General features: G+C 47.6%; 1 protein-coding gene across 1 annotated transcript in view; it reads right to left on the minus strand.

Moving 5' to 3' along the window:
- Positions 1 to 2327: 2327 nt before the first annotated feature.
- The window catches only part of LOC138566797 (melanoma-derived growth regulatory protein-like), a 141712-nt gene continuing 125153 nt past the window's right edge, over positions 2328 to 18886 (minus strand). Inside the window, exon 4 of the mRNA XM_069644454.1 lies at positions 2328 to 2778. Within this exon, the coding sequence (XP_069500555.1) occupies positions 2755 to 2778 (24 nt within the window). The 3' untranslated portion in view covers positions 2328 to 2754. The remainder of the gene's footprint in view (positions 2779 to 18886) is intronic.

Genomic DNA, 18886 nt, shown 5'->3' on the forward strand with positions numbered 1-18886 from the left:
TTTCCACAATGTATAATGAACTGATTTCTGTAGGAAGATTTAGTTTAATGACATTTCCTATTTCCTAAATATATTTCCCACAATGTGACAAGCTGAGTTATAGGGGGAGGAGATGAGCTGTCTCTTTTCTGTCAGACCTAGTCATTACAGAATGTTAAGCAATGGAACTCTTCCTGAGTTCCAAATAACCATTGAATAAGTTGAGAGCTAGTGAGCATTCAATAGAAGCACCCCCTGCGGGTGCTCCAGCCAATCAGGTTGCTCCAAACCCATGCTGAATCACAGCTGGCCTTTTTCTCTCCTGTCCCCGCCTCTTCAATCATCTTGCCCACCCCTTCCAACCCTTGAAGGGGGACCTGCATGAAGCCCTAACCTCCGTTTCCCTGTCCGCCTTGTTATGTGAGGAAGTGTTTGTGAGAAGCAGTGGGACACACACTCGCTGCAACCTTTTGTTTCTCACAAATAAATTGCCATGGGTTGGCTATGGGGTGCTAATATCATTACACACCTGTTCTGGGTGCTGCACCAGGTGGTAACAGTGCCGGGGCCCACTGTTAAGGCCTTTGCTTCGCTTGTGCATATAAGTGGGGCCCTGGGTCGTTACCACCTGGTTCAGCCTCCACTATTGGTGCTTATTGCTTAAAATAAGCTCCTCCGCTTGATGTTTTCTGATTGGAGGCTCTGTGGTGTATTTGCAGTGCCTGGATGGATGCAGAATGTTTAGGCTTTGAGGCGTGAATTAAATGATGATGACTCATTGTTCCACCAGTGGCAGTTGAAGGGTCAGTTGGAGTGTTGCTGGTTTGTGTTATGACTACCTACACACCAAATTGCCTGCAACTACAACTAAGATGGAATAAAGAAAACGACTTGCTTTATACTTCTGACTGGAGCTGGCTTCTTGTGTTTGAGCGCACTTCAGTTACCACAGTTCCCGAACTTATAGCAGGTCCCTCACACCTAGAGGCAAGAACCTGGATCCGAAGGATGTTATGTTTGTTACATGTGCCGCCCCACCACAAGGGGGAAGAGAGATACAAAGACCAGGTTTTCTGTTGTATCCAGTACTAGCAGAAGTACCCGTTCTCCGAACGGGTTCTGTAGACAGACATAAAACTGATCCTGTAGATAGCTGCTCTCATTCACTTATCGCGTGATGTGCTTTGCACCCTGGAGTAAACTGCACTGAGAATGGGTGTATGTGGCTGGTTGACATACTTCGTAGTAGACGCTGGGCGGAGGTCGAGAGTTGGTGTGTTGTTGCATACTGGGACCTACTGTGCCCTCTCCCCACCTGCCCCTCTCCCTGGCAGGATGCAGTTTTTTGCAGTGCATTGCATTGCAAATATCTTTGAAACCGTGCATCCTAGTGCCTGGACCTCGAATTTTGTTCCTCGTGTCGGGACTGGTCCTTCGACGACCACATTGATGTTTCGCCGATTTCAAGCAAACGTCTCATGTGGGAAGGTGCTGAAATCCAGGGAAAGGGGCGGGGTGTCCAAATGTCATGTAGCTAGGGTCCTAACAGGTACCTATGCAAAATGTGGTGCCAATCGGTGAAACGGTGTGGAATTGTATAAGGAACAACGCTTCACCAAGCCACAAACCCACAAACAAATGTTGGCTTGTGATGAAATCCACGGAATCTGGTGGGATGTCCAAATGTCATATAGCCAGTAATGTCTGGAGGTTACTCACAGCTAACTATGCACAATTTGGTGCAGATAGGTGAAACAGTGTGGAATTGTATAAGGAACAATACTTTGCCAAGCCACAAACCCACAAACACATGTTAACATGTGCTGAAATCCGGGGAACTGCGTGGAGTGTCCAAATGTCATGTAGTCAGTAATGTTTGGAGGGTTCTAACAAGTAACGATGCAAAGTATGGTGCAGATTGGTGAAACAGTGTGAAATTGTATAGGGAACGACACTTCGCCAAGTCACAAACCCACAAACAAATCTTGACTTGTGCTGAAATCTGGGGAACGGGATGGGGTGCCCAAATGTCATGTAGCCAGTAATGTCTGGAGGGGCCAACAGGTAACTATGCAAAATGTGGTGCAGATTGGTGAAACGGTGTGGAATTGTATCAGGAACATTGCTTCGCTACAAATCCCGCCACAAACAAATATTGACTTTTATGTATATAGATGACATGGGGTGGAAACCATTTTGTTAGGACAAGAAAACACAGGAACGTGATGTAACCTTCACAAAAACATTTTATAAGGATACAAAATTGAAAAGAAATCAAGGTACACTATTGCCTTTAAGCCACTCTTGTTGGCTAGTTTGTGCTTAAAATCAAACAATACTAAAAGTAGTCATTTTATTAATTTATTTTCAGGGAAATTAAGAAATTAGTAATGGTATTTTTGGAAAAGCCTAGTTTTAATGGATTTCCTACTTGCTCTTCGGAAGGCATCTCTACTTGCTCTTCAGCAGGCATCCTTCCACTGTTTGGGAACGTATGTACTAGAAACTGGGCTCTCTCCAGGAACAGAAAAAAAGGAAAATGGAATGTGCAGGAGAAGCCTGGCTCCCTAAGTATTGGCAGATGATGGCATGTGTAGAACCTTCCACCTGATGCTTGGCAGATTCTTGCCACTAGCCTATGCAGGAAGTGTTGCTCCATGCAGCAGCGTGTTGCAGAAGCGAGGAGTATCCATCGCGGTGGGGCCTGGGTGCAGAGCATCTACAGGCCCACATCCCTCTGGACGTCCAGGGAGGCAGTGCAGCATCCCCAGGGGGCTACTGGCAGTAAAAGTCCCACTTCTGTAAAAAGGAAACGAAGAGTAATGAGAAACATAAAATGGCGACACCTGACACTAGTACCTTATGTTTATTCCAGGGCAATAGCAATCACTATTCAAATAATGAATTGATGTGCATCCCTGAAACTGCATTCTTATTCCTACATAGAAATACAATAGTCCAAAGGGAAGAAAACAACTTTTAAAATATGCAACATGCACATAGTTGATCATGTTCACAAAAGAAAACCTTTGAAATAAAACAGATACATAGAAGAAGGCATTCAAGAGCTTTGTGTTCACTACCAAAGATTCTACCAAAGTAGAAGCTACTGCACGTTGCACCATTATGACTACCGGGCATTAAAACAAGCATTGGCAAAGACAACGGTTTGGGATTTTGTGTAGCTATGTGATAGGCGCTGATATACTGATATTACCTTTCCCATACATCACAACAGCTGAAGGATTGAGTGAATACCTGGGTATGTAATGGCAGTACCTGGCGAATGCGAATAACTCAGTCAAACTGTTGGCTTTGTTGTTGCTTGTTTTCAGAAAGGACTTCAGTGCATGAAGAGATATAAATTATTTTTTTTTAAATCATTCTTATCATTATTATGATTATTAAGGTACTTATTGAGTGCGGACCTAGCCTCGAGAAGCAACAGAGCACATCACAGAGGTACAAGTGGCTGAAGACAACTTGCTTAAGGCATTTTTATTACACCAGGGGCCCTATATAGCTGCCATTCATGTTTGATGCAACTGCTTGATAGAACAAGCTCAAAGAGATCCCAGAGAGGGTGTTTTGGGCGGAAAGGGGTAAGTAGTGCCTGGAAAGGGCCATAGGGATTAGCATGGCCATGGGCATTCAAGGGGTAGGTAAATAACCAAACAGCATCCACAATCTGTGTGTCCCTCCTCATGTGCCATCTCCCTCCTACCTGTATGCCCATGCATTAGCTTCGGCTTATAGACTGCGCTTCAGTTCCACCTAATAGCCCAAACCAAGAATTAAGGACCTACCTTGCATATCGAACCTTATATGATAGCTGCATTGTTTCTGGATAAGCCTTCCACAGGTCTTTAAAGAATGCACAATCATTGAACCCATGGCTGATTGCAGGGCACTAAATTTGCACTAGCCACTAGCCATTGGCGAGTGAGAAATGGTATACTGGGCAGGCTAGTCGCCTGGAACGGCACATCCCCTTGCGAGCTTATGACCACATCAGTAGGTGGGGGCCCATGATGTTTTAGAGCTTAGCCCATAAGTCTGGGGCACGCAGGGACTGACGCTGGGTTAGGGGGTTACCGTGCCTGGTACCTGAGGGCCTTAAAGCCTTAAAGCTTTGCCTTCTGGAGAGGGCCTGGGCCCATTGCTGGGGTGCACGAGGACCGCCACTATGTTAGGGGGCTACTGCGCCTGGTGCCCAAGGACCAGGGTGCCACCCCTGGCCATCCAGGGTTCGGGCCGGGATGCCTCAGATCTTTTTCCCTCCGGTGAGGGCGGTGCCGCCCGATTACCAGTGCTGGATTAGGGGGCTGCTAGCCTGCATCGCACTCTGGTGACCCAGGGATCGGTTCTCGAGGGGTGCAGATCTGGAACGCCCCAGCCTGCCTCAGGTAGTCCCAGGCAGGACTCAGGACTCGCTCTGACTGCCTTCCTAATGGCCATGTGTCCAGCTGCTGGGCTTGGTGGAACTTACATTTCCACTCTGTTGCTTTTGGTCCAGTCGGTGATGGCCCGGTGTCCTGGGCTGCCAACCCAGGGGGCCTTCGGGCCGCCACATGAAGTCCTAGTAGCTCTCCCCTGGGACTTCCACCGGAGCCCAGATCGCGCTTGGGCCTCAGCTGCTGGGCTCTCTTAATACTCACCCTGCGCTCAGCCCCCTGCGCTGAGGCCCCCTGGCCACCCCTTCGGTTTGGCTTGCCGCCTTCCTGGAGCACCAGTCCGGGTGTGGAGGAGGTGGCCACAGCCGCCCCCCAGGAAGACACTTCCCATCGACTATTCTTATGGAGCCCGACCAGAGACAAATGTAGCAGTCAGCCGGGCCAACCGTGACTCAGACCATCTGTTCCGACCTTCCCAGCTCGATGACCAGTCAGGCCCAGCCAAAGGACTAGATGGCCTGGGCAGGCCTGCACCGACCAGATGCTTGGGCGGCCACAAGGCCGTGCCTGCCTTAATGCCACTATCCAGGGTCTGGTGGTTAAGCTACCAGCTCCGGTCCCCGGGGCCGGGCTTAAGCGGTCATCCACATCCAAGGCCTCGCCTCTCTTCCCTGCCTCCTACGGGCTGTGTCCTGCCACTCTTCCACCTGCGGGGACAAGGCCATCTCGTCTGCTAGGCTGGCCAGAAAGGGAGAGAAAAGCTCTGCCTGGCCTTCCCACCCCCACAGGTGCATCAGGCAGGACAGCCTTTGACAAAAGCTTGGCCCAGAGGATGACATTGAATAGATTGCAGCTGGTATCTGATCGGCTTCTTACAAAACCCTGACCCATAATCAGGTATTGTATGAATGATTTAGCACCTGGTTCCCCATGAAGTCCCAAGGCGAGCGGCTCTATGCACTGACCCAGAGGCCAACTATCCTGGGCCAGCCGAGGCTCCACAGCGCTGCGGTATCATTACGGTTTACGGGGGATTCAGACTTGGAGCCAATCAGTCATAATCCCACAGATGGTAGCTTCACCCCACTGGCTCCTCGGGCAAGCACATACACTGCATGTCTGAACCTGCGGTTCCTCTCATACTGAGCAGGATTACTATTGCAACAACGCATCATCAGTGGGGTAAAACTGACCTTTCTCACAACGGTGTAAACCCAGCCCACGTTCCCTATTTGTTGGTGAACAATAGAATGCTTGCTGAACTCTGCTTCACAGTGGAAAAGTGGACATAGAAGGATCAAAAAGCGATGTTGCTATAAAAGCTTGACTGCCACAAGCCAGTTATCTCTATGGTAACCTTTCTGACACCCTCTGCTTGTTCTCTTGGCTGTGGCTGTGCCCAATGCTACAGCGCCATCCATATTCAGGGCTAGTTGATTCGGCAGGTGAGTTGTTGTACACTCCTTAGATGAAGCCGACTTCCATGACCACCGTCCTGCTGTCTATATAAACCAAGACCATTTGTGGGATCTGATGAGCATTTGCATTAGGTGCCTTAACCAAACGTTTGGTTCATCCCACAGAGCCAGCTCTGCTTACTAAATGTGTCCCACTGGGCACAGGCCAGTGAGCTGGGCTTCTTACCCATATAACGTTTGCGAATAGGTTGATACTGTTTCAGCCCCAAGACCTCTGATAATTTGCTTTAACAGATAAAACAGAGGTTTCTGAGTGCCAGGCATCCTGAGGGACACTTCAGGAGGAAGCAGCTACCAGATGGTTCGATTAGTCTTTCACCCTATACCCAAGTCGGACGACCGATTTGAAGGTCAGAACTGCTACGGATCTGCACCAGAGTTTCCTCTGGCTTTGTCCTGCCCAGGCTAGTTCACCATCTTTTGGGTCCTATCACACATGCTCATGCTCCTCCTCTCCAACAGAGTGCCGCAACAGAATCCCATCTCAGCCGGTGCACACCAACACTCACCTTCATTGTGCCATAGGGTTTAATTCAGCCCTCCATGTTGCACACATGTTAGACTCCATGATCCGTGTTTCAAGATGGGTTGGGTGGGTAACCGACATAACAGCAGACCCCTGGTGCCCTTCGTTGGCCTCCCAGCCCGGCGGCATGACATGGTCGGGGCACACTGAGGACAGCCCACTCCAGTTGACAGTCCCACCAGGAGCAGGCAGCCCCGTCCCCTGTTGCCACCACAGCGACCGCAGAGAGGGGTCAGGACAGTTGCCGGAGGAGGGCATGGCGGGGGTCAATCTCTCAGCACTGCAGACCTGGCAAAACTGCTGCTACGGGGCTGTAACACTCTCTGCTGGAGCCCCGCATCCTTCCCAGCCGACCTGGAGCTGGTTGTGGTGCACTGCTACTTTGGAAATGCACCCTTTATGGGCAGGGAACTCCCGGGCAGCGGGCCCACGATTTTCGATTCCGGGCGACTGACCTGCCTACTAAGTGGAATCCTCCCGTCAGACTGCACAGACCCTGCCCATTTACCTCTCCACAGTTTCACACTCTCTTGAACTCTCTCTTCAACGTTATTTTCAACTTTCCCTTACTTGTTGGTTACCCGTATTTAGCCTTAGCTAGAGTTTACCACCAGCTTTGGGCTGCATTCCCAAACAACCCGATTCCAGCATGCCAGGTATCATTGTCTGCCTAATACTGGCCACGGAGTGAGCCTCAATCAGAAGGACTTGGGCCCCTTGTGCAATGTCAGGGAGTCAGCCTTCTGTACGCCACATTTCCTGCACCCACCACTGGATAGTGCCATGCATTTGCAGTGGGCCTGCTTGGAAAGGGTCCTTGGCCTCCTAGCAAAGGACCAGCATGCCACCAGGGCACGCAGGGATTTCAACTGGGCAGGGGCATGGTCAACCCATGTGCATGGGAGGGGAAAGCACCCCAGCCATCCTGGAGATCTGGGCAGGGAGCAATAGAGCTTTTCCATCCAGGGAGGGACGGCAACCCTGCCGGGGCTCCCTGGAGTGCCACTGGGCAGGGGAACAGATGACCCACGTGCGAGGCAGGCACCCAAGGGACGGGGCAGCACCCCAGACCATCAAGAAGCTCTGGCTGGAGCGCATTAGATCTTTTACCTTCAGAGTGGGATGGGGACCCCTCTGGGGCACACCTCGACCACCACTGCCAGGGGGATGATCAACCCATGTGCAAGGCAGGCATCCAAGGTAGGCGGCAGCACCCCTGGCTGTCCTGGTGCTCTGGCCACTTCCTTTGGACATCTGTAACGACACTTCCCGGATATCCTTTAGGACAAGTTAAGAACCCCTTGTTTCACTAGGCATTTCATGACTATCACCCAGAGACTTCTTGGGGTATAAGTGCAATACACAATGGTACAAAATCAATATTAATAATAATAACATCAGGTGTTTATATAGCACTTCCTGCGGGATTCTTCCTATTTCCAAGAACTGTAATGATAGCTGGAAATGATTGCCCAATTCGATGCTTCTCAATGTATCGGCCTCGGACGCATGAAGAGCTGAGTCGGCCATGTGGTGTTAGAACTTAAGTTGTTCAGGCTTCCCTCATTTAAGAGGCAAGTTATGAACCTGTGAGCTTTCCGCTGACATGGTTTCACGTGTTTTCGCGGCATCCACTTTGCCCGCTTGCACTTTAAGCAGGTTTCACAGCGATTGTTTTTGACGATTTTCCTTTTTTCAAAATGGGAGGGTAGTTGCCCGCCCATCCCCTATCTAACCCACCCTCATGACCTCACCCTGTCACCGACCATCCCCTAATCCCTTACCCCAAACACACAACACATTAAAAGAAAATCGCCGAAAACATAAATTAAGAATCAATCAACCGATCAGTCATTAGGATTTACTTGCATAAATTGGACGAAAGACGTGAACTCACCTGAGTTACACAGATTAAACAAAGGGAACCATTCAAAACTCTTACTGAAACTATTTAAGCAATAGAACCCGAGCCCATAGGTAAGGACCCGAGCGAAGCGAGTCGGTAATGCCCTCGATGCGAGGGTTCTATTGCTATTAGTACCCCGGCCCGCAAAAATTGCGTGACCGGGGCACTAAAAGGTTTTTTTTTTTGTCCCGAAACGCTGCAGCATTTCGGCGCTGCAGCGTTTCGGGAGAAAAAAAAAAAAGAAAATGGCCGCCTCCATGGAAAGGGAAAACGGAGTCCGTTTACCCTTTCCATGGCGGCCATCGGGAGCGGACGCGCTGGGAACACAAGTGTTCCCAGCGCGTCCGCTCCCAAAAAAAGGATCAAAAGAAGGTAAGTGGGGTTGGGAGGGCAGGAGTGGGACGGAAAAAAAAAAAAAACGTACCTGCGCCCCGCTCCGAGTCTCCACACGGCTAGAGGCTTCCCTCGTCCCCCGCCGGGGACGTAGGACCAAGAAGGTAAGTTTTTGGGAGGGAGGGAAGGGATTAAAAAAAGAAAAAAAAAGACTTACCCGAGTCCCCGGCGGGGGGCGAAGGCATCCTCTCAGCCGCGGGGAGGCTCGGAGCGGGGATGGTGCCGCGGGGAGGCTCGGAGCGGGGATGGCCCTGCTTCAAGCCTCCTCATTGGCTGAGGGGCTGCCACGCCCCCCGCCGGGGACAAAGGCCGTGGAATCCCGACGGAGGGATTCCCGGCCGGGTAGGGACCTGGCGAGAGCCAATCAGAATGCTTGTTGCATTCTGTTTCGCTCTCGCCGGGTTACTAATAAAGATTAGGATCCTGTCTGGGAACTCACCACCCTTCTTTCATGCAAATCTGTTTATTACTGGTGGGGGCAGGTGTGATGAATGTGAGCTTGTAAGTGTGTTGTTGTAGATGTGTGACTGTATATGCAGACATTCAAGTTTGCAGAAGTATTGTTCAGGTGTTTCCAAAGGGGAGCAAATGTGACCAATTTGGCCTAACAAGAAACCCCTCTACTGGCCTGTGCAATTAGCTAACATCCGAGTCTTTGCCCCTCACCAAAGGAGAGATATTGAAGCTTTTGTGCAATCTAGATGTCATCAAGGGTTCACATTGCAACCCCTATTTCCTCACTGAAATTCCTATGCTTGTCTTTTGTCTGCTTCAGTGATATTGAAGAGTCATGAGTTTCACATTCATTGTTGGATTTGTATGAAATGTTTGTGATGTCATCACCGTCAAATATTGCCTGTCATGTTCTGTGATTTCATCACGGGTCCTGGACTTCACTCCCATCATGCCTAGCCAGAATAGTCAGTATTGAAGGTTCAAATAACCTGTTGTATGGGGTATGTCTTAGTCAGGAGGGTCTGCAACCACATGTAAATAGTTATTTCTCTTCTGTGAAGGGTACAGTGAGGTAAAACATAGTTGTAGGCCCTCCTGAGAGGGATACATCCCGTAGAACAGTTAATTTGAGCAATGTTCGTTCTTAATAGAGGGGCTCCAACACTTTCATAAATAGTCAGACATCTTAATCCATCATACTAGTCATAGTACGTCATCCTAATCCGCATCCCTTTCCCTAGTCCTTCATTCTACTCGCTTGTGTCACAACTTGTCCTCATCCCTAATCCTGATCCCTTAACCTAGTCGTAGTCTCTCATTCTAGTCCCTTGTCCCATTTCTAGTCTCTCATCCTAAACCCTCATTCTCGCCCTAGTCTATCTTCATTTTCTCTTGTTCTAGTCTCTCACTCTAGCCTCTGGTCCTAGTCTCTAATCCTAATCCCTCCTCATAGTCCTAGTCACCATTCTAGCCCCTTGTCCCGATTCTAGTCCCTAAACTTTTTTAAATATTGGTTTATTAGTAAAACTGTTGGTGGTTACAGTGCATAACAATCAAAGCATATATCATCCTTAAGTACACCTGCAATGCCCAGCATCACCCCAGCATTAAACCATTCAACCAATACAGGTAAGCATAACATTACAAACAAATACCCATCACATTTCCATTTAAGACCTATGATGCTAGACACTGTTAGTATCTCAATGAGTCCATTGTGTACCATAAGCAGACCTTGTCTGCCGCATCGAGGTAACGGCCACAGGCTATAGCATATGACATACCTATAAGTAAAGTCAAGGAAAGTGAGCCAAGTCCAACAGGGGGGATTCATGGTGGCCTCTCATCCAAAGGGGAGGAAACTGAGTCTATAAGGGCTTTCCAGGCTTCAAAGTTAAGTGTTGCATCTCCACCATGGGCTTGTATCACCCCATTCCATACCATTGTCTCAATGTTGCACCAACGCACAAATTCTCTAACCCACTCTCCAAATTGTGGGCCCTTCTTTGACTTCCATGTCATAGCCAAGCATCTCTTGGCTATTATGTATGCTAAATCCATAACTTTGGTGACGTGCTTATGCTTGCTCGATCTGGGTGTAAAGACTGGGGGTGGGGGGTGTCTGTACTTCTGCTCTCTATATGGTAGAGGAGAGGCACAGAAGACCCCAGCCAAGATTCTCTATTCGGTAGCTTTGGTCGAGCAATCAAGGCCTAGCTTCTCAGGAGGTGATGCAGGCTGGTTCTTAAGTACAGTGTAGTCCCCAAACCCCCACAAAGGAATGTCCACACACTGTATTAGTTAAAACACAGTCTTTATATAATTAATATTCAAGGTTATGTACACTAGCACAATAACTCACTTTGTGCTCAGAAAATCAATAATGGTAAATATATACAGTTCTAAAGTGGTACCACAATTATTATCAGATCTCATTAAAGTGCATCAACTATACTGTCAAAATGCCACACAGATCAATAAAGAGGAAACCAGCAGTAGAGAGGGGAAGGAAAGCAAGATGGTTGAACAATTGGCAGAATACTGGCCTTTACCAACTAGGCACAATTCTGTGTGGAGATCCCCCCACCTGGGCAACCGGTAAAGCAAAGATGTTTCACAAACCCAGTCCATATATTGTTCTATGAGTCTTATTTCCCTCTACAATAGATCTACAGCCCCAATGTACATGGAATTGTAGCATTCGTCGTCAGGGAATCGACAGCCCTTCTTGAGTGCCCTCCCTTTAAGGCAGGAGTCACAGTTCGTCGAACGTCCCACAGAGAACAGGGTGAACTACGGCGGTGAAGTGGCAGCTTCGTTCCTAAAGGTGCTCGTCGACGACGGAGCGTTGGCGTCCTGCAAGGAAGAGGCAGTGACGGTAGTTCTGGACTGCAAAGAGATGTTGAAGAATTGTGGCCCAGCAAGGCATCAAGTCATCGGCGTCTCTGTGGTCTTTAGGTGGCGGGAAACCCACCGGCGGATGCTCCTCGGTGCTTCGACTGCCGGGCCTTCTCCAGCGGGATAAAGCGGGCGGCGATGCAGACGAGAGCATCCTTGGCTCAAATTAAGTTCTTAGGCAGACGGGAGCACGGCGGCTCCAGTCGGCGATGGCGGTCGTCGACAGGGGCGAACAACAGCCCAGGCGCTTCTCTTTGGGATTCCGCGGCAGTCCCCGTCTCCAGTCAGCAGCCTGTCGTAGGTCTGTCTACCAGGGAGCTATGGCAAAGATCAGCTGGTGCATGATGGTCCCTCATAGCTCGGGAAGAGGGCACCTTACCAGGTCCTCTCTGGGTCAGTTCTTGGAGACACAGCAGCTTTCAGATTGTGAAGGAGAGCAACAGCAATTCTTCTCTTCCAGCAGGGCTTCAAGGTTAAGCTTCAGTTTCACTCCAGTTACTCTTCAGCTTCTGAACACGATTCCTAGCAGTGAGAGGTCCCCAGATATACTGGTGATCTCCTATTCATTCCGCTGGGTCATACTCAAGCATCCTATCACGGTGAAGGGCATTCATGCAGGCAGGCAGCCAATCAGGCACACAGTGCTTTCAGGCTATTCACTTCTCTCCCGCCATTCAACACTACACACTGCATTCATACAGGTTTCGGGCAGGGCTGTCTCAGTCATTGTGTCAAACACCAGATACTAAACACCCACAACGTAGAATGCGTATTTGTTACACACTCTATTCACCCAGGTCCCACCCACAGGCGTACCCACAACATACGGTCATTGGGAAGGCTCCAGCCAGTCTGGTCAGCACTTCCCCACACTACCATAGACAGAACTTCCACCCAACAGCCAGTCAGGGGGAAGGGACAGAGTCAGGGTGTCCCGGGACTTCGGGAAGATCATGGTAACAGGTGATGGAAGGCAAGAGGCCATGGAGCCATCTTGTCTCCATCAGGAATCTACCGATTCAAATGACAGGGCCTGGGCATCCCAAAATGGAGGACACTCAGGGCACCAGTCAATTCAGCACGGAGCTGCCGCCAGTCCGTACCCTGCTCTGTGGGTCACACACAGGTGCCCAGAAACATACACTAGGGGCACAGGGTTGCACCCCTACCCATGTGTGACATAAGGGTATCCCATGGGTCTGTTCACCAAAACCAAAGGAGAGAGCTGCACCGCCAGGAGTCCCACATGAACTCCTGTGCGGATAACATGACAGAACGCACGATAAAAAGCAGTAAAGGACAAGGATACGGAGGCCCTGTCCCTCCGATGCATTTCCAGCATCACACTGGGGTAATCGAGTGGATTGCAGTTATTTCTTTTTCTCCCAGCGTATTCGCAAGTCTGTTTAACTCGAGATCAAAAGCGCTGTACCACAACGCATGTCCACAACATATGAATAAAGTGGGCGTCATCCTGGCGGCAAGTGGTGAGTGCACCCTTCTTGAATTTGGCAACTCTAGAGGGGGTCATATATGTGCAATGTAGCACATTAACTTGTATGAGCCTGAACCTGGCATTGCTTGATACATTTTTAACAAAACTCAGTGCCAATGTCCATTGTCCGTCTGTTATTTCTAGGCCGAAATCGGACTCCCAGCACATCTTCAATTTCATGGATTTAACATTAGCTCCCTCTAACAAGCACTTATATAATCTAGACACGAGTCTCCAACCATCTTCCAGAGGATACATTGACATAAAAAAAGCATTTGCTTGCGGCTCAGTGGGCCATTCGCCCCAACTTCACTTGGCTACCTTCACCACTCGCATGTACCTCAAGAATTGTCCCTTGGGTAATCCCTCCTGTTGGGTTAGACTAGTCAAATCCCTGAATGGCTCCATTATCGTACATGTTTATGTGGTTATGTGGTTATGCTCACTAGTTCCCAACATCGAGCTTGTTTTAAGTCGTCTGAGTTGCCGCATGTGACTGTGAGGATTTGAACATTGGGAGAGTAAGGGTATTGAAGTCAGAGTAGCTTTATTGTTCTAACCCAAATCCGCCTACCCACACTCAGTGCTGGTTCGGATTACTTCCAGTCTTTTGGAAGCGATATGACCTCTTTAAGCCAGGCAGTTTCACTAGTGTGCTGCGTAGCTCATGTTCAGATGTAGATTCGTCTGACAGCCATTTCGTGATAAAGCATAACTGAGCAGCCAGATGGTAAAACTCCAGGTGTGGGAGTTGAACTCCTCCCTCCTCGTAAGGCAGAGACAGGACAGTGATTGGCAACCTATATCTATTCAGCCCCCACAGGAAGTCTTGGAGTATGCCTTCAAGGTTGCAAAAAAAGAGGTATCTATATAAAAGAGTACATTAATAAAACCATATCAAAAGTCTGGGGAGAATGATCATTTTAGTTATGGCAACCCTACCCATGAGAGATAAGGGTAGACAGGACCAAAATGCCATTGACTGTTCAATGCCCTCCACTGCCCATTTTGTATTTAGTCTGTGCATATCTACTGGGGAATGTGCAATTTGTATACCCAAATTATCAAAGGTTTCCATCCCAACTCAGGCAGTTCAGCTGTGTCTACCCCTTGCAACCCAGCTAAAGGAAAAATACATGATTCATGTCTATTGAAAAAGATCCACGATAGTCTGGAAAAGCTTGCTGGTACATCTAATATCAATGGAAAATTATGCTGTGGTTGGCATAAGTAAAGCAACACATCTGCATACAAGGAACCAAGATGTATAGAGCCCCCTATTTATATTCCCGCCTCCGATTATTCCTGCCTCAAGTAAGCTGCGATTGGTTCTAGGGCTAATATATAAAGCCTGGGCGAAAGTTGGCATCCCTGTCGCGTCCCTCTCTGAATAGTCCATTGCCCCGATATCTGCTGGCCAGTTCATACGCTGGCTGTGGGGTTAGAATATAACAATTTGACCTACCGAGTAAAATTAGCACCAAACCCAAAACCCTGGAGCGCTACATCTATCCACTCCCAATATACTGAATCAAAAGCTTCAATCGCATCTAATGACGCCACCACATATTGCTCAGTGCAAGTGTTGTTCTGGTCAATAATATGCTGTAATTTCTGTAGGTTCAGAGTAGTACTACGGCCAGGCACAACCCCATTTTGGTCAAAGTGAATCAAAGTTGGCAGACACCTGCAGAGGCGTGCAGCCACGATAGTAGCAAGTAGTTTAACGTAATCATTTAGCATGGCTAAGGATCTATATGAGTCGGACAGTCCAGCAGGCTTTCCAGGCTTAAGGACAATCACCACCAGGGCTTCCCGCACGGTGCTTGGAAGTATGGCTGTATCAAAGGCCTCCTCAAAGACCTTTAATAGTATGGGAGCTAGAGTGGATGGTATGTTTTATAAAATTCCAAAGATCCTTTTGGCTAGCATTGAGCTTCAGGAGTCGGATCATCGCAAAGACCTAAATTATATCCTCGGCAGGTATTTGTAGGTCGTGTCTATATAGTTTGGCATAAAAGCCAGCAAATACATGATTAATTTTCCAGGGGACGCCACAATCGTTGTGTATCAGAGTGGCCAGTGTTCTAGGTTGTTCTCTTTTGCATAGCCAAATTAACAGTGTCCCAGATCTGTCGCCTTCAGTGTGTATTCATGCTGTTCTAGTGGGATCCCTGCAAGATAGAGGAAAGAGGCCAGTTTCTTCAGGACGCTACTTTGACTGCGGATGGGAGGACTCTTGGAATAGCCCGAGGGAGGTGAGAATTTCCAGGATTAGGCAGACCCATTGGGCTGCATAAACACACTGCCGAGTAATTTTGCTATAAAATCTTTAATTCTAATATGACTCCCACGTTATTGGACATGTTGCAATTACCTATGATTGGGGTATTGGCCCTGTCAGTATTAATTACGGTACTCTTTAGTGTTTTCTGCCTATACTAGTAGTGAAGAGTCAGAATGTGTCTGACTTGTTAGGTACAAGACATGTAGTTCTTGATACCTTAGTTCAGGTATATGATTTACGGTATATCTGATACCCTTGTGGTGATGAGGGATTGGCTATGGTGTATAAATTTAACCTATTATGCCCGTATTAGTGATATGTTTGTTTGTTTTTCATCCTTAGAGATAGCAATTGGTGTATGAATAGGAAGATTCTACCTAAAGCACAGGACTACTTCTGCCCCTGATGAATGTCCGGTTACATCGAACACAGAGGACTGAAACTTATATAAGTTGGGCTTTGTCACACAATGGAAAATGAGATTTATTGAGTTGCCAATAGTGTGGTATGCTGGTTGAATATTTCAGCATACTAGTTGCGATACTGTGAGGTGGTAGTGTTTTTACTTTGTATATGACTGTGTTGTGTATATGTGTTTTAATAATTTTTGTATTACCTGTGCTTAACAAAAGATTAATATATTAAAAATGATATTTTGTGAAGAAAATGTTTTCTGATGATGATTTGAAACACAGAATGCAGCCTATATTTGTTCAAGGGCTGTGTCTTGAAATTGCTATCGGAGGGGAATGTGTTGACTGTTCCTTCCTTTTGTAGAAATATCTATTCTTACTCTCCCATCCTCTTTCTAATGGTTTATAAAAATGCTGCCCCCCCCCATTGGCCACCCCGCGAAATAGCAACACATTTTTAAAAAAAACATTTTGCACTGAACTGTGCATGGACAATAACATGCCCAGTTCAGTATGGGAAAAAAAGTATTTTTTTTGCTTTTTTGCTGCGGCCCAAAGGCATAAGATGGTTTTCAGATCATTCCTGAATCTAAGGAGGTCCCATTATTGCAGCAGTGGGTTCCGAATGATAAGCTTTGTCACCAAGAACCCACAGTGCCCTGCCCCGGAAATGATAGTGTCGGAAATTTACCAGATTTGCCTCTTCAGTCTGCCGTTGACCGCAGATTATGGCTCTATGTTGGGGCAGCAGCTGTTTGCTCATGTACTTGGGTTTACTGCGCTAGCATGGCTTGTGGGCCAGAGAAAATATCTGAAATGTTGCCTGTGGCTCCATCCATGGTAAGGCAATAAAAAGCCTCCAGTACGGTTGTTGAATGGTGCAACCGTTTGAGGCACACCATCAGTCTTCCTGCCTGTTGTTGCATGGATTGCAAATGATTCATGAATTTCTGCTTGCTATAACGGTAGTTTAGATGGGAAAGTAAGTAATCCGAAAGCCAAAGGTAAGTAAGTCCATTTTGCATTGGAATGGCACAGAGGCACTATTTCAACACCACAGTTACCTGAGTGGCAAAATATACAATTGAGGTCCACTTTAACCTCAGGTTCATTCTCGATATGGAAGTCATGGAGATAAAAGGCCTTGCATTACTGGAGCACCTTCACTGGTCTGCTCTTCTTTACAGTCCCATTATCTAAACTGAGTGCGCAACCGGCCTAAGGAAGTTTCTCATGGACTTTATAATGGGGGGCCGCCCGCAATGGTCAGGAGTCAGGGCCGGACAGACCTGGAAATAAACACAGCCTGAGCCTGGACGCACGCATTTGTGCTTTGGCTTGCGCTTCCAGGCTGGTTTTTTTTCCGGGTTTCCTCCTCAGGCTGCATGTAGGTTGTGACAGCCCGTGCGCACTGCAGCACATCTGTATGTACACACGCTGCCAATATTTCTGGATTGGCAGTGGCACTACATGCAAAGGAGACCTGGGCTGCGGGGCTGAGAGTTTCCACCAGGCAGGCAAGCAAGCACTTGAGGGCTCAGAGGTAAGCAGAGTGTGTCTGGAGATACATACAGTCTGAAGTGATGCTATACAAGGCACCACGCGCGCAATGTCATTGAGCTAATCGGGTGCCAGACCCCCCACCTACCTCCTCCTCCAAAATGGGAGCTGAAGGGCAGGGAACAAACAGTTCAAAGGATCAGGAACATAGACCTGGGCGCATTTTGTTTCTTCCGAGGCAAATCTACAATCTGCTCGGCTGATCAGGCACTGTCATTTCCCCGAGTCACAGCCCCCCTGAGACACACAGGTTGCTGCCCTGGCTCTGCAGCCAGTGCGGAAATAAACTGGACAACACGTTTGTTTTGTCATCAGCAGTGCAGCCTTTCTCATGCAGGATGATGAATTTCCAACTGAAAGACCACCAGTCACCTTGCAAATTTGGGACAGTTAAAGCAAGCAACACAATAAAGCACCCTTTGAAATATATGTTCATACCCATAATGTCTAAAAGCTTGATTTGTTAAAAAGTAAAGTTTGCATTGATGTCCTTAGTTGAATGTTCTTAAAACCATACATACCACGTTGGAGGTTTGTGACGAATCTCCAAACCTAACTGAGTTTACTACGCAGCTTCCTTCATCGTGCGTCTTAAAGCGCTGAAAATAAAGTGGGTAAATAGATAGTTTGCCTTTTGCATCTTATAGTTTTACATCCAGGATGTGGAAAATAAAGGTATTATTTTATCTCAACATGCTGCTATATGTATTTACATGTTGTCATGATGCTTTATTTTTCAAGTAACTCTATAATACAGTATTATTGTAGGCCCTGACTCCCAAAACTTTATTATTTCTTCCAAGTAAAGCGTGGAAGAAGGTGGTTGTGCCTAAATTGGAGAGTGGGTTAAAATCCCTGATTCGCTGTTTAGCATAAGCGTGTGATCCAGCGCAAATAATGCAATCTCACCCTGACTTCAACTGCAAAAATTGGAGAGCTTATCAGTGATTATGTTTACAATAGGACAGTTTTAACAAGTGTAGGGACAAATTGGTGTACCCTGGTGCTCCTCTGCTAGTGGCTCCAATACTGTCATATATAAGTGCATGATTGCTGCACTGGCCCTCCCCCAGTCCGCAATCACTTGATTTGACAGGCAGACTCACCAGCCAGTCAGTGCACCAGAGTTTCTAGTATAGCGGACTAATTGTGTTTGAAGACAACATTACATTTTCTACCCTGTTGCTCCCAGCCACTGAAGTTGCTTGTGCCGCCCAGAGTACTGCCCCACACTCTGCAATGTCCTGTTATGCTATGATATTGAGTCTTTCATTGCACATCATCTGCCATTTTCACACTTTCTAGGAGCTTCAGAATCTGCAAGTAATAGGTTAGACGGCTAATGCAGTAGCAGAGGGATCAGGCCAAGATTGCTTTGTTACAATATTGATGTTTGCAGATCTTAAAAGATATGTCTCTGTACGGTGAACGTTTTAGATATTTTGTCAGCTGTGTGGAGCACTGGTTATTTGTGTTTCAGGTAGCTAAGGTACTTGTTTGTATGATTGACAGAAAATTGAAGCGTTTTGCTTCTTGTTTTTTCTACCAACTCATCAGAGAGCCAAAGACCAAAGGAGGGATGGACCAAAGGTTCACCTGCAA

Source organism: Ambystoma mexicanum, chromosome 2p, assembly GCF_040938575.1.
Source record: "Ambystoma mexicanum isolate Mex_15411 chromosome 2p, UKY_AmexF1_1, whole genome shotgun sequence".
In the NCBI taxonomy this organism is placed as follows: domain Eukaryota; kingdom Metazoa; phylum Chordata; class Amphibia; order Caudata; family Ambystomatidae; genus Ambystoma; species Ambystoma mexicanum.